Source organism: Dasypus novemcinctus, chromosome 7 (assembly GCF_030445035.2).
Source record: "Dasypus novemcinctus isolate mDasNov1 chromosome 7, mDasNov1.1.hap2, whole genome shotgun sequence".
NCBI classification, from domain to species: domain Eukaryota; kingdom Metazoa; phylum Chordata; class Mammalia; order Cingulata; family Dasypodidae; genus Dasypus; species Dasypus novemcinctus.
The window spans coordinates 89,979,661-89,992,630 of record NC_080679.1 but is presented as its reverse complement, the minus strand read 5'-3'; the positions used below and the strand labels follow the sequence as shown (position 1 = coordinate 89,992,630).

The 12,970-nt window shown below is 34.1% G+C and overlaps 1 protein-coding gene across 20 annotated transcripts in view; it reads right to left on the bottom strand.

The window, feature by feature from the left end:
- Nucleotides 1-12,970, bottom strand: part of BAZ2B (bromodomain adjacent to zinc finger domain 2B) — a 472,255-nt gene that overhangs the window by 89,125 nt on the left and 370,160 nt on the right. For 12 of the 20 annotated variants that reach the window (XM_058300804.1, XM_058300817.1, XM_058300812.2 and 9 more), the window contains 5 exons: nt 12,273-12,882; nt 9,907-10,203; nt 8,652-8,712; nt 7,776-7,884; nt 7,405-7,506 (listed from right to left, as the gene is read on the bottom strand). In XM_058300804.1, coding sequence (XP_058156787.1) covers nt 7,405-7,506; nt 7,776-7,884; nt 8,652-8,712; nt 9,907-10,203; nt 12,273-12,882 — 1,179 coding nt within the window. The remainder of the gene's footprint in view (nt 1-7,404; nt 7,507-7,775; nt 7,885-8,651; nt 8,713-9,906; nt 10,204-12,272; nt 12,883-12,970) is intronic. The other 8 variants (XM_058300822.1, XM_058300811.1, XM_058300818.2 and 5 more) reach the window with 1 other exon arrangement.

The window sequence follows — 12,970 nt, the reverse complement described above, 5'->3', positions numbered from 1 at the left end:
CTCATCCACTGCTGGTGGGAATGCAGAAGGATCCAGCCATTCTGGAGGACAGTTTGGCAGTTTCTCAAAAAAACTAGCTATAGATTTGCCATATGACCCAGCAATCCCACTGCTGGGTATATATATCCAGAAGAACTGAATACAAGGACACAAACAGATATATGCACACCAATGTTCATAGTGTCATTATTCACTATAGCCAAAAGTTGGAATCAATCCAAATGCCCATCAATAGATGACTGGATAAACAAAATGTGGTATATACATACAATGGAATACTACTCAGCTATAAGAAGGAATACAGTACAAACACATGGGATAACATAGATGAATCTTGAGGACCTTATGTTGAGTGAAGCAAGCCAGGCATTGAAGGACAAGTACTACATGACCTCTCTGATATGAAATAAGCAAATGAAGCTGTCTCAAAGAGCTAGAGACTAGATGATAGGCTTACAGGAAATTTGGGGGGGGGGGGTTAGGAAGGTTGTGAGCTGATGCCTACATGGGTGAAATCTATGATAAAGTAGAGGTAAGTATTTGTACAGGGAAGGGATAAGACAGGGGCATAGGGATACTATTGGGTGACACTTTGCAGGCTTGAGGGGTACTAGGGTTGGGAGGATGGGTCAGATGGCCCAAAGATTTGAGGGGAGGACGAGGGGGAACAGATGAACATGGGAGATTGTCGAGTATGTGGTTGAAACCATAATGTTGAGAAAACTCTTTAGAAAATATAATAAGGAAGTATTACCTGTTTAAGGTGCTTAAGGGGGAGCATCTGGCACAGGGGCAGGCTTCCAGGGAGTGTGTGGAGTGCTCATCTTGTCATAGTGTGTTATATCACTGGGTACAGACCCATACAATGAGTAGGAAGGTGCACCCACATCCTGGAGAGGCCTGATGTTCTGAAATAGAGGGAACTGTGTCTCTCAAGAGAACTGGTGGCTCCCAATGGGGGAGGACAGTCTAGAATGTCAAGCCTTCAGCATTGTTGCAAGTATCTGTGAATATGGTCCTTTAAGCAGTAAAGATTGGTTGTCACTGTGGGCCCTGAGGGGAAGGGGAGAGAGGAATAGAATAGATGGAAGCAGGGCAACTGTAGGACAAAGGAAGTGTTCCACAAGATGGTGCAAGGATGGATATAGGACATGTTAAATTATACCTAACATGTATAAACGTCTATAGGCTAAAATGTAAACCATAATATAAAATATAAGGTAACTAAAAATTTAGAAAATTGTACAGTCTAAAATATAAACCACAATGTTAACCAAAATGAAAGCTATGTTTCAATATCTGTACATCAGCTGCAACAAATATAACGTGAACATGTAAAAAGATCATGGCTGGGGAAGGGAAAAAAGGGTTTGATGTTGGATATATGGGAGTTCCCTATATTGTATTTGTGACTTTTCTGTGACCTAAAACTTTTTTGAAGACAAAATTAATAATTAGGGAAAAAAAAGAAAGGATGTAGACACTGAGGAAGAAGTGAAAGAAACTACCTTGCCACTGTACATGCAGGGTAACACCTATTACAGTGATGAAAGGCAAAATGCCAAAAACAAAGTTTTATGATATTTTTCATTTTTTAATACCCCAATTTATTTTTACTTTATTTTAGGGTTTCTAAATTAGTATTTAGTCTAGTCCTAATCTTTAAACCTACCACTACTATTACATTTTTCCTATTAATTGAATTTGCCAATATATATTATCAAATAATATATTTGAGGAAGTTTTGGACCACAGAGCGGTTTAACTATGGCAGGGGAGGAACACTGGTGTGGGGTGTTACTGATGGGGGACACATAGTTGGGAGGGAGTTCTCCAGGGCATGTATATAGGGTACATAAAAAATGTTTGGGTATATGTCGGGTATTTTCATAGTAGTTACAGTTACAAATGACAACTGATGGAGTGCTGAGTTCCTAGCCAGGGCAGCTCTGTCACATTTCCCAATGGAACAGCAACAATTCCCCAAGTGCAAGGGCAAAGACCAGTGAAAAAAGATGCTCCAATGATGAGCCCTTGATACTGACGACTATCCTTATGAATCTGTGTGCCTGAAATTTGAACTAGGCCTACAGCTGCAGGGTGCCTAAAAGTTACTTCTTGAGAGCCTCCATGTTGCTCAAATGTGGCCACTCTCTAAGCCAAACTCAGCACACACACACATTACCTTCTCTCTACTGTGGGACATGACTCCCAGGGATGAGCCTCCCTGGCACCGAGGGATTAAAGAGATTTTAGACTACACAAAAGTTACATAGAAAGTATGAGGGATTCCCATGTACCCTCTCTTCCTTCTCCCACATCATCCCCTATTTTTTTTTAATGTAGCAGTACAGTTTATTATGATGTATCTGTAAAAGCTACTCATTTTTTAAAAATGCACATTTAAAAAAACACTTGTGGTAAGGACTAACTTACCTACAGTAATAATCTAAAAATAAAACCATCATTGTGTTTGAGTCATTTTTAAATTGTCCCTTCTTTGCATCTCTCCTTTTCTTTGCTTTTTTGGCCTAAATATAGGCATTCAATACTGTAAATGAGTGTGGACTTCCTATTGAAAAAAAAAAAACTTAATTGTAATAGTTTTGCTTAAATGTTCTGTTCTCTAGTTCACAAAAAATTGTTCAAAGGAGATCATGACATATTTCAAAATATTCTTTGTCATTAATGATTTATTTTAAGCCTTCATATATTTCTAAGAAAAATGTGAATACTTTTTATCTAACATTATATTTAGATGAATAAAAATTACTCTATTTCATATTTACCAAAATCTGTCTACCTCAATCTTCCTTTCCATTATTCTAACAATCAAAAATAAAATAAAATGAAAACAATGACAAACATTGGGTTCAACAAGTCCTTTATAATGTGATGGAGAAGTCTGCAAGAAACCCATTTACCTTACACCTTATTTCAAGGGGTATTATGGCTAAAAAACAGCTACCAAAAATGCATTAGAAGGTAGTCAAACAGGATAGAACAGCCCTATAAAAGGTATTAGAGTTGGTTTTGTTCCATGCATTCCATCAGTTCTAAAACAATTGTTTTTAAAGAAGCTGGTAAGAAGGATTTGATATCTATTATCAGGTGATGCTGGCAAGTAGTTGATACTACTTATGATCTCTCACCACAGTGTAGACTGAAATCAGGTATGACTGAAAAGCTAATTTAGGGCTTTTTGCCATTTGTTTTGTCAAACCTGTCTACTTGAATTAAGGGCTTCTCTTTTTTTTTGTTTTTAAAGGCAATCACTAGATTGTTAGCTTTCTGTAATGACTAATTTACTTAAATTTTTTTTAAAAAAGAGCTCTCACACCTCTCATCTTATTTACTATTCAAACTGTCAATATTTTTAATAAGGGTTTGATAATACTAAATACATGTATAAATACTATCTGGCACTCAGAAGTACCTTGAGTCAAGAAAAGATTAACCTTATTAAAAATAACCATGGTTTGGAAAGCGGATTTGGCCCAACGGATAGGGTGTCTGCCTACCCCATGGGAGGTCCAAGGCTCAAACCCAGGGCCTCCAGACTCATGTGATGAGCTGGCCCACATGCAGTGCTGATGTACACAGTGAGTGTTGTCCCATGCAAGGGTGTCCCCCACATAGGGAGCCCCACATGCAAGGAGCGCGCCCAGTGCGAAAAAGAAGTGCAGCCTGCCCAGGAATGGTGCCGCACACAAGGAGAACTAACCCAGCAAGATGATGCAACAACAAAAATGAAACACAGATTCTGGGTGCCACTGACAAAAATACAAGCGGACACAGAAGAACACACAGCAAAGGACACAGAGAGCAGACAACTGGGGTGGGGGGAAGGGGAGAGAAATAAATAAATAATTAATTAATCTTAAAAAAAAAAAAACTATGGTTCTCTACTGCAAATATTATTTCCTAGCAGAAATGACCTCCTTAATTTTATTTATAAAATACACAGCTTTTGAATACCACTGTTGTAATTTTTAAAATGCTTTAAGTAAAATGAGAACTTATAGAATACTGGTAATTATTTGATGAATTTTAAGAGAAAAAGAAAAATATAATGGAGAAAATATATTTTCTAAGCCAAATGATTAGGAGAGAGATTAAGAAAACAAATGAATCTGCATATATATAATTTCAATTGCTATCAAATACCAAAAATAGGTATATATAGCTTGGAAAACTAGCTGTAACATTTAAAATATTTATATACAATCCCTATTCTAACAGTTTGAATTTGATGAATCCAAAAAAAGATTATGTTTTTGAACTAATCTATTCATGTGGGTGTGGGGTCCTTTTGATTGGATTATGTCCAATAAGGAAGATGCAGATTGGGTCTCTGCCCTCTTACTGGAGCTTCATATAAACAGACACTAAGAGAGAGACACAGAGAAAGGAAGCTGTCATCTTTGATCCTGCCATGTGTCTTGAAGATCACTGGCAGCCAAAGCTTAAGCATGAAGCCCTCAAAAGGCTGGGCCCATGGAGCAGTTCAAGGCAAGAGATGAGCCATATGCCTGACAGCCCACAGTTGAACTTGGAAAGACAGTGGAGCAGGTGAGCTTGAGAGAGTAGGCCTGGAGAGAAATAAGCCCTATGCCTGGTTGCCCACAGTTGAGCTCTGGGAGTATATTCTGGAGGGAAAGGCAGGGACCTCAGCAGAAATTGTCTGCCATCTTTACCACATGGCAGAATACAAGGATCATCAGTAGCTGACTTTGATGAGAAAGCATCTCTGATTGTCCTTTGATTTAGACATTTCATGGCCTTGGAACCATAAACTTTCACCCCAATAAAATCTCCATTATAAAAGCCTACCCATTTCCAGTACTTTGCACCAGCAGTCCTCTGGCAAACTAAGACACCAATGCATTTGGAATACTGTGAATATCTAGCTTTATTGGGTTATATAGGGCAGAAGTATTTATTTTTAAAACATAGGAAACTTTTTCACATTCTGTAAGTAACAGCAAATTTTAGAAAATTTGAAAAATGAGTAGAAAGGAAAGAAAAAAGACCCATTGTACTGCCAACCATTACCATTACACTCATTATTAAAATGTTAACACTTTTCCTTCCAGTCTTTAGATAAGCATACTTTTGTTTTCTAATAAATATACAGCCACAATATCATTTACATAATTTGTATAAAGGCATATTTTAAATATACAGAGCATGACCTACATGGTAACTGTATTTTATATCATCTACAAAATTTAGACTAATCATAAGAATTACAATAATAATTATTCTAATAAAAACATATAATCTTGGTTTATTTTCATAGAAAATGATTATACAATAATAAAAATTTCTAATTAACTCAATGAATACATATAAACATTAATCATAGAGAAATGTATATGCTATACAACTATATGCATTTCTAATTAATTAATTGAAACACTTTCTTGGATTACTTACCTTTAGCTATTGTTCTCTAAAAGTATTCAGAAATAAATTGAGCTTACTAATTTTTTTAAACTGAAAATATTGTTCTCAAAATTGCTATTATTTTCTCCTACCATTCTGCTGAAATATTGGCAGCTTAATATATTCTGGATTTAATAATTCATCATATATCCTTGATTGGAATTGACCTCTCAGAAAGAAAATATGCATTTGGAAAAAATTGATTATGTTTAATAAAAAGTAAATGGACGTCGAAGAACATTCTGCTCTGCCTAATGATGCTTTGTAGATTAAATCTAATTATCACTGATACAAAACTAAAAATACTTTATGCACTGAATAGCGATTAGCTTTCTTTTCAAAAGGAAAATCTACTGAGCTTACAAAAACAAAGATACCTTTGGCATAAATAAGCAAGTGAGGATTTAATAACAAACCAAGAGATTAAAGAATAAGAATTTTAAAGTAAAATTATTACTGCTTTCTAATCCAGTATTTATCGAGTCTATAAAATAACACTGCAGTTCACTGAAATTGAGAATCTGTTTGGTGACCCCTGTAGCCTGAATTAAAAAAAAAAACTATAAGTTTAAAAATAAAAATAAAAATCCTAGTTTACATTTCCAAAAAGAATTTAAACCTTAGATAAAGACATTTTGGCAAAAGGCCTAGCAATGAAAAGAGAAGTGGATCTGAACATCACTTGTTCCTTAAAAAGTTATGGATAACAATGAAAAAGAGGTATATGATGTATATGAACATTATCAGAAGCCTTCTGATCTAGTTATCTGCCTTGCTGAAGTAATGTGACTTTGGAAAATTCTCTTAATTTTCTTAGTTTTCAGAATCAACTTCTTGCAGAATGAGAAAGGCCTTTTCCATTTTTGTAACTATGAAATTAAAGGATAGCAAAGTCTGCCTATTCACAAAAGAAAATGTTAAGTGCCAGGAAAATTTTCTTTTTGTGTATTATAATGAATCAAAGGGAAGAAAAGTCCAATCAAGAAAAAAAAAATCAACTGGAGTTGGCTGAAGGTTTTAACCTTTCCAAAACATTGTCATGTGTACAATCTCATTTTAACTTTATCATAATCATATGAGATGAGAAATGTATTATTATTGTTCATATTTGGCAGATAAAGAAATTGAGGGAAAAAGAGCATTATTTTGTTGTTCAGCACAAAATATTTTACGGATTGACAAAAATCAAGGTCTCCTCATTTCTTAACTCAGATCCCTTTCAAAGGAGCTGATAAAGACAAAGGGAAAAATAAGCTCATATAGCTGAATACAAGTAAGTAACAAAGGAAAAACATTAAAGGAAACGTTTGAAATGAGGTCTCAGTGTGTGGGTCTTTTGTGCTGACTGGTGAGATTTATGTACTTAAGCCACAAAGTTGAGTCCAAAGGGATCTTCAGTGACATGTTCAGAAATGTGTATGATTATATTAAAAAGTCAATTTCTGCAAAAAGAAATTTCACTTAACTTGTGAGAATGCATCATGTAGACTGGCATAATCAAATGACAAGGTCCTTCTAAAAATCAGAGGCATATTTACCCTCTTTTGGACTGACTTAGTAACATGGCTTTCCCATTCAAATAAATTTTTAAAAATTGTTTTACCTTTAGGGAATTAAAAGTTTTCTTGTATTTCACATGAATATGCAGATACTTTTATACCTGCATAAACTGTAAAATTATTGATAGAACTAATTAACAGGAAAAAATTTTTCTTAAAAATATGTGAAAAAAAGTCTATTAAGGCAAAGCTCCTTGTTACTCTAGTATAGCAAATTGAAGCCTCAGTGAGTGTTTACCACAAAACTATATGTTTAGCTATACGAATTAACTAACAAAAGTTAACTTACAATTAAGTAAGCATTAACTAACAATGCTCCAGTGTAGTTAAATTTACTTCATTTAGGTTATGGTACTACTTTTTGGTTCAAAGACTGTACTTTTTAAAAAGTGGATACCTGAGGTCCATCTCTGGCTTCATAGAAGTCACCCACTCTTATTTTTGCACTGAAGCTGAAATTGTCCCTTGAGATATCCATTATTCCATTTCTGCTGAGATACTGAAAAAATCACATATTTTTCCACTTCAGGTTTTAATAATTACAACCCAGCTTTGATGTATAAGTATCTTCAGGGCACTAAAGTTTTTCATATTCTATCAAGGGGCTATGGATTTATAGCAGATCAATTTAGGTTAAGAATATAAATCTCATACAAGAGGACACTTTGTACCAAGGAACTTTATCTGAGGAAGGAGTGAACATTTTTTATTTTCCATTCTCATACTTAACAGGTACCAAATGTACATTATTTGTTGAAAAGTATGTACCTTAATTACTTCAGGGTACTGCCTAAGTTTCTTTCCACATGGGGCATAATATGCTACTTCTCCTTGAAGGCGACCTCCAAAGTTTCTTATTCTTGTCTCTCTTTGCCAGCTACACATAACAGAAATGAAGATTATGACATATTTAATTTTAAGAAAGTTTTTAAAAATTAAAAATATTAAAGTATATATTTTCGAAAACATAAAAAACGCAAACAAAAATAAACCCAGAAACATTTACTATTAAAATTATCTTCTTAGCTAAATAACTCACTAAAAATATTTCAAAGACTCAATTTACAAATATTAAACTTTATTATATTTTTAAAAAATCATAACTTTTCGCTTTGGGTACTCAGAAATATTTAGTAATGTATCAAAGCCTAGCAATTTTTACATCTGAAAATTTGAAGTGAGAAGAGTAAAATAAATCTGGTTCCTTGCTCTTTGGGGTTCATATACTTCCAGTTCTAAACCTGTAAGTTCCAACTAAACCATTTTAGTCAAATTCTGCTCAAGTCCTCAGTATTACCTACAGTGTCTTTCACTGTCATTTAATTTTATCTTCACCAAAACCTCTGACACTCTTAACTATATTTTGCCCTTTGCCAAATGATTTGTTCTTGGTTCTTGTTCAATAATATTCCCACCTGGTTGCATGACCTATATCAGATCTACCATACTCCCACAAACAGCTTTTCATTTCGATTTTCTGATATGTTAACTATATTGCCCTTTGCTCTGGCTCTTCTGTTCTAATATATACTATGAAGTATATTCACTTCTTTTATTAAGAGAAGAGAATATTAAATGAAGTAAACATCAAACATGCATAAATATACTAGGGGAAAACAAAAAGAGAAATCTTATTTTGCATACCCATATTCCAAAGGAATACGCAGTTCCCGTTCATCTGTTACTCTTCTTCTTTTGGAAGTACCTTCAAGAAAATTCAACCAGTTAATATAAAATATTAGTTTTTAAAGATGACAGTTATTTTCAATAACAGAAACTTTTCTTAGAAACTCATTTTAATTACTTGGATTATTCAGTATTTTTGGACATCTTGCACATCATTTTTAGATGGCTTTCAATAAAATAGTTTGTATAAAGCAGAGATTTTCTATCCCTTTTTTGGGGGATCTAAATGATAGAATAACTAGTCCTTTTCTCTAAAGAAAACAATCCAAGATAAAAATATATAGCTTTCTTTTCCCTATTTAGTTATTAAAGAAATGGCTAGACAAGGGGAAAACAGTAGAAAAAGGTTGCAGATTTTTTTTCTTTGAAAATATGAGTTTTCAGATGCTGAAAAATCTCAACATCTGGTTCATATACTTACAAACAATTTAATGTAGAAGCTCATATAAAGTCATAGTAAAAAACACTACTACTCTTTTATTAATCTAAAGTAAAAAGGATTAGGATTACATGTAAAATTTTTCACAGATAATGATCAAGTTTCATAAATACAAACACTTGTATCTTACATTAGTTGAATAGGATACTGACTTGCTGCAAATGCAAGCAAAACTAGAAATTACCAAGGAGAGTGAAATGAACAATTAATACAATATTTTACTATACACATCTTATCTTAGCCACTGAATGTGAAAAGAGAGTAGTTTTGCAATATTAAATGTAGAAACGTTTAATGAAGACCTCTAGAAGTTTATAAAAGGGCAAACAGAAGACCTCTAGAAGTTTATAAAAGGGCAAATAGAAAAAAGACATGACAAATGAATGGAATAATTATTTTATTCATTAATACACGTTACCTTGGCTTTATGTTGGACAGATACACAATTGTACCTTTAGTAAACAAGTAAGCTCTTTTCTATAAAGTACAAAAAAATACAACTGTTGATCAAATTCTATATCCTAGAAGCACAAACTGAACACAAAAGCAGGAAAGTATTCAAAATCAAGACCTGTCTTCATTCAGGTTCTTATATTGGAAGCAGAGAATAAAAATGGTAATGGTCATATTCTTTGAAATTATATGCTAACTTTCTATAATTCAGCTATAATACTCTAACACTTGATTCCAGTGGTATCTTCTCCAGAACACAGTATAAATAAAAATTCTTGTTATGGCTTGCCTTTAATAACAATAACAATAAAGTATAAGTACCAGAGTGCGAACTTGGAGTAAGCGTGGTAGAAGGTGTGCCAAGAAAAGCAGGTGACTGGGATTCAGAACATAAGGCAGCAGGAGCAGAGCCTGGGGCTTTTGCTATATGGAGGTTACGAGGTGTTGAGTGAGCAGTGAGACTGATGGAAGAGTTTTTGACAGAGGAAGCAATTTTATTCAGTTTCATTGACGGTTTCTCTCCTTCAGTATCACTATCTGATTCATCTTGGTCTTTATCATCATCATCATCATCTTCTTCTGATCCTTCTGTATCTGATTCAGAATTACTATCTGATTCTGGGAAATAAAAGAAGCATTTGTATATTATAACTAGGTAATCACCAACAGCTTGTAGTTTTGATCTTAATGGAATAGTTCAGGAATCTGCATTTGTGAGTGAGAATTAAATGAACAATTATCCTCCAGAGGAACTGTAAAAATTACTATTTTTAAGCTATTGAATACATTATATACAACTAAAAAATCCTCAAAATTCTTTGCTAAAAGTTAAGTTTTACTCAATACTGTATTCATAAAACAGTTCTTCTCATATGACACTATTCACAGGATGAATTCTGTTCAATGGTCACAAAATCACTTTTAACTTAATAGAGGGAACAGAACTGATTACTCAACTTAACAGTGTACAATGGTGTAAGAAGTATACTAAGTCTAGTATGAGGAAGAGAAGTCTGGAATCTGTATCACATTCTTTCAACTGGTCTTGGAAGTAAACGATTTTCTGGGGAGATTCTTGGCATTTTTTGGCTTAGACTTCACAAAAGACCAGACTTACAGAAACAATTACAGGAGGATAATATGGTGAATTATTTATTTAAGCATGTTCTAGCTACGTAGTCCCCTCATCTCTAAACATTTCCCAGTTTCAAGCCAGGAGCCAGGCTTTTCCTCCTCTAGGGGAAGAGGAGAGTGATAATAGAAGGCAAGCAGAAGGCAGTTTGATGAAGTATGTCATCTGTAAAAGTCATAAATCACAGAAGAGATTATATTATATAATGGTATCCTGGGGGGAGGGGGGAAAGGAAAGGTAGCAAGCCTCTTACTCGTAGAAGGAGAATGATACCCAACTCCCAAAGGCTGGTTTACAGTAGTCTTGGCAAGGAGGACGTTAGTTATTTTTGTGACATATTAAAGACAGAGGTCATTCCCCTCTTTTCTGGGCACAACTGTAAGCCTTCTAGATGCCACTGGGAGAGAGAACTGGGGTGAAATATTCTACCAGCATGGTAAGACGCAGATGTAGGAAGAAAATTAATTTAACAAAAATGAAGTCCTATTTCCTGTACATTTAAGTTCCTGGGCCAAGATTCACCAAATACATTTTAGGGAAGATCAAAGGATGTACAATTTATCCAGTTATGCAAAATCTATTCCTGGCTTAACTCTGAGAAGCATGGGCTGATACTTGGACTGTTTCCTAATGGTTCCCAGGACAACGGCTTATGTGGAAAGGTGTTTGTAGGACCCCATGTGCCTACAATAAGGTTCATCATAAAAAAGAGTTTTTGAAAGTTATCAATGTTGATAGTCATTATATCATGTAAAGTTGTGTTTATGGAAACCCTAGGAAAAAAATCTTATCAGGGAAAGTTGTTCTTGCCCTAAGTAATTGTTTTTATCTTATAGACACTTTAAGTTGTATAACTCACTATACTTTTTTATTCATATTGGCTGCTAGAAAATTTACAATTGGATCTGTGGCTACATAATAACAAATTCACAAACTATTAAAATAGGAATTTCTTCTTTGTCTTTAAAATATAAGTTATTTTGTATTTTATGCTTTCAATCTTCTGTGGAACAAGAAGGAGAGGGAAAGGAAAGAAGAAAGGAAAGTTGTACATACACACATACACAAACATATAAAGAAGTAAGTAAAAATAAAATCAGGGAGTACTCCAGATGCTATTTAATAAGTTCCGTGTTTACTGATGGACAGTCATAAGAATTTAGGTTTGTAGGTTCTTTCTGATTGACTATGACTACAATTTTACCTTTGTTAGAAACTTCTAGTGATATATTTTAACAAGCAGCAGAGAATGATCTTGAGTGAAATGAAAATTAACCGAGTAAATGAATTTTTTTCTTAATTCATGCACCCTTTATAGTCACTTTAAACTTCATTATTTGTTTAATGTCAAATGAATAACAAAGCAGAGAATTTAATTAGGATTTCCAATTTTAAATAGTTCTGTAATTTACCAGCTCATTATAGAAACTTACATAGCTGTGTGAAAAGCAGTGAATGACAATCATTTTAAGTCTGTGAAATAAGAAGCTCTTTGAAATGTTTTTATTCAAATAGCATTGAGAGAAATACCTTAAATTTTAAAATAGAAAATAACCTGATTGGCTGTCATCAGATTCATCATCTTCCTCATCTTCTTCCTCATCTTCTTCCTCATCATCTTCTTCTTCATCCTCATTTGAATCTTCAGAATCTTTACTACTGGGAATGTCTGAATCTGTTCCTCTAAACTGCTCCACTAAGGATTTTGAAGGATTAGCGTGGCTCTGTGTTTTCACTGTGTTTACATTATTACTAACTGCTTTTTCCTTCCCTTGACTATGCAGTATGGGAGAGGGAGAAGGCATTACAGGTGTTTGATTGCCAGGAGTTCTTCTCCCACTTACACTCAAATTTACAGGTGAGGCAAAAGGGGTGTTACTTGCAGTAGCAATATTTTCATTAATTTTACTCTGCATTTTAGTTTTGGTAGTAAGTGCTAGAGGAGCTTCTTGGATGACACTTTGAATAACCCCATTTGGCTGGTGATTACCTAAAAGTGCATTTGTCAAGAACGGATTAGGGTGATTATTTTCTAATGTTTGTTTTGGATGTGCTGGTGAACTAGAGGTTGCTTTTGGATTTGACAAAGCTGCAATAACCTTCTTCAGACTTTTAGATGATTCCTGTTTCTTTAATTGTGCTGGGAATGTCTGTTTATATTGTTCCTGTTGAAACATAAGTTAAAAAACATCAGTGCAACATAACAACAAAGACTGCTTTTATTTGTCTTCAGTGTCTGAACACAGCTGAGCA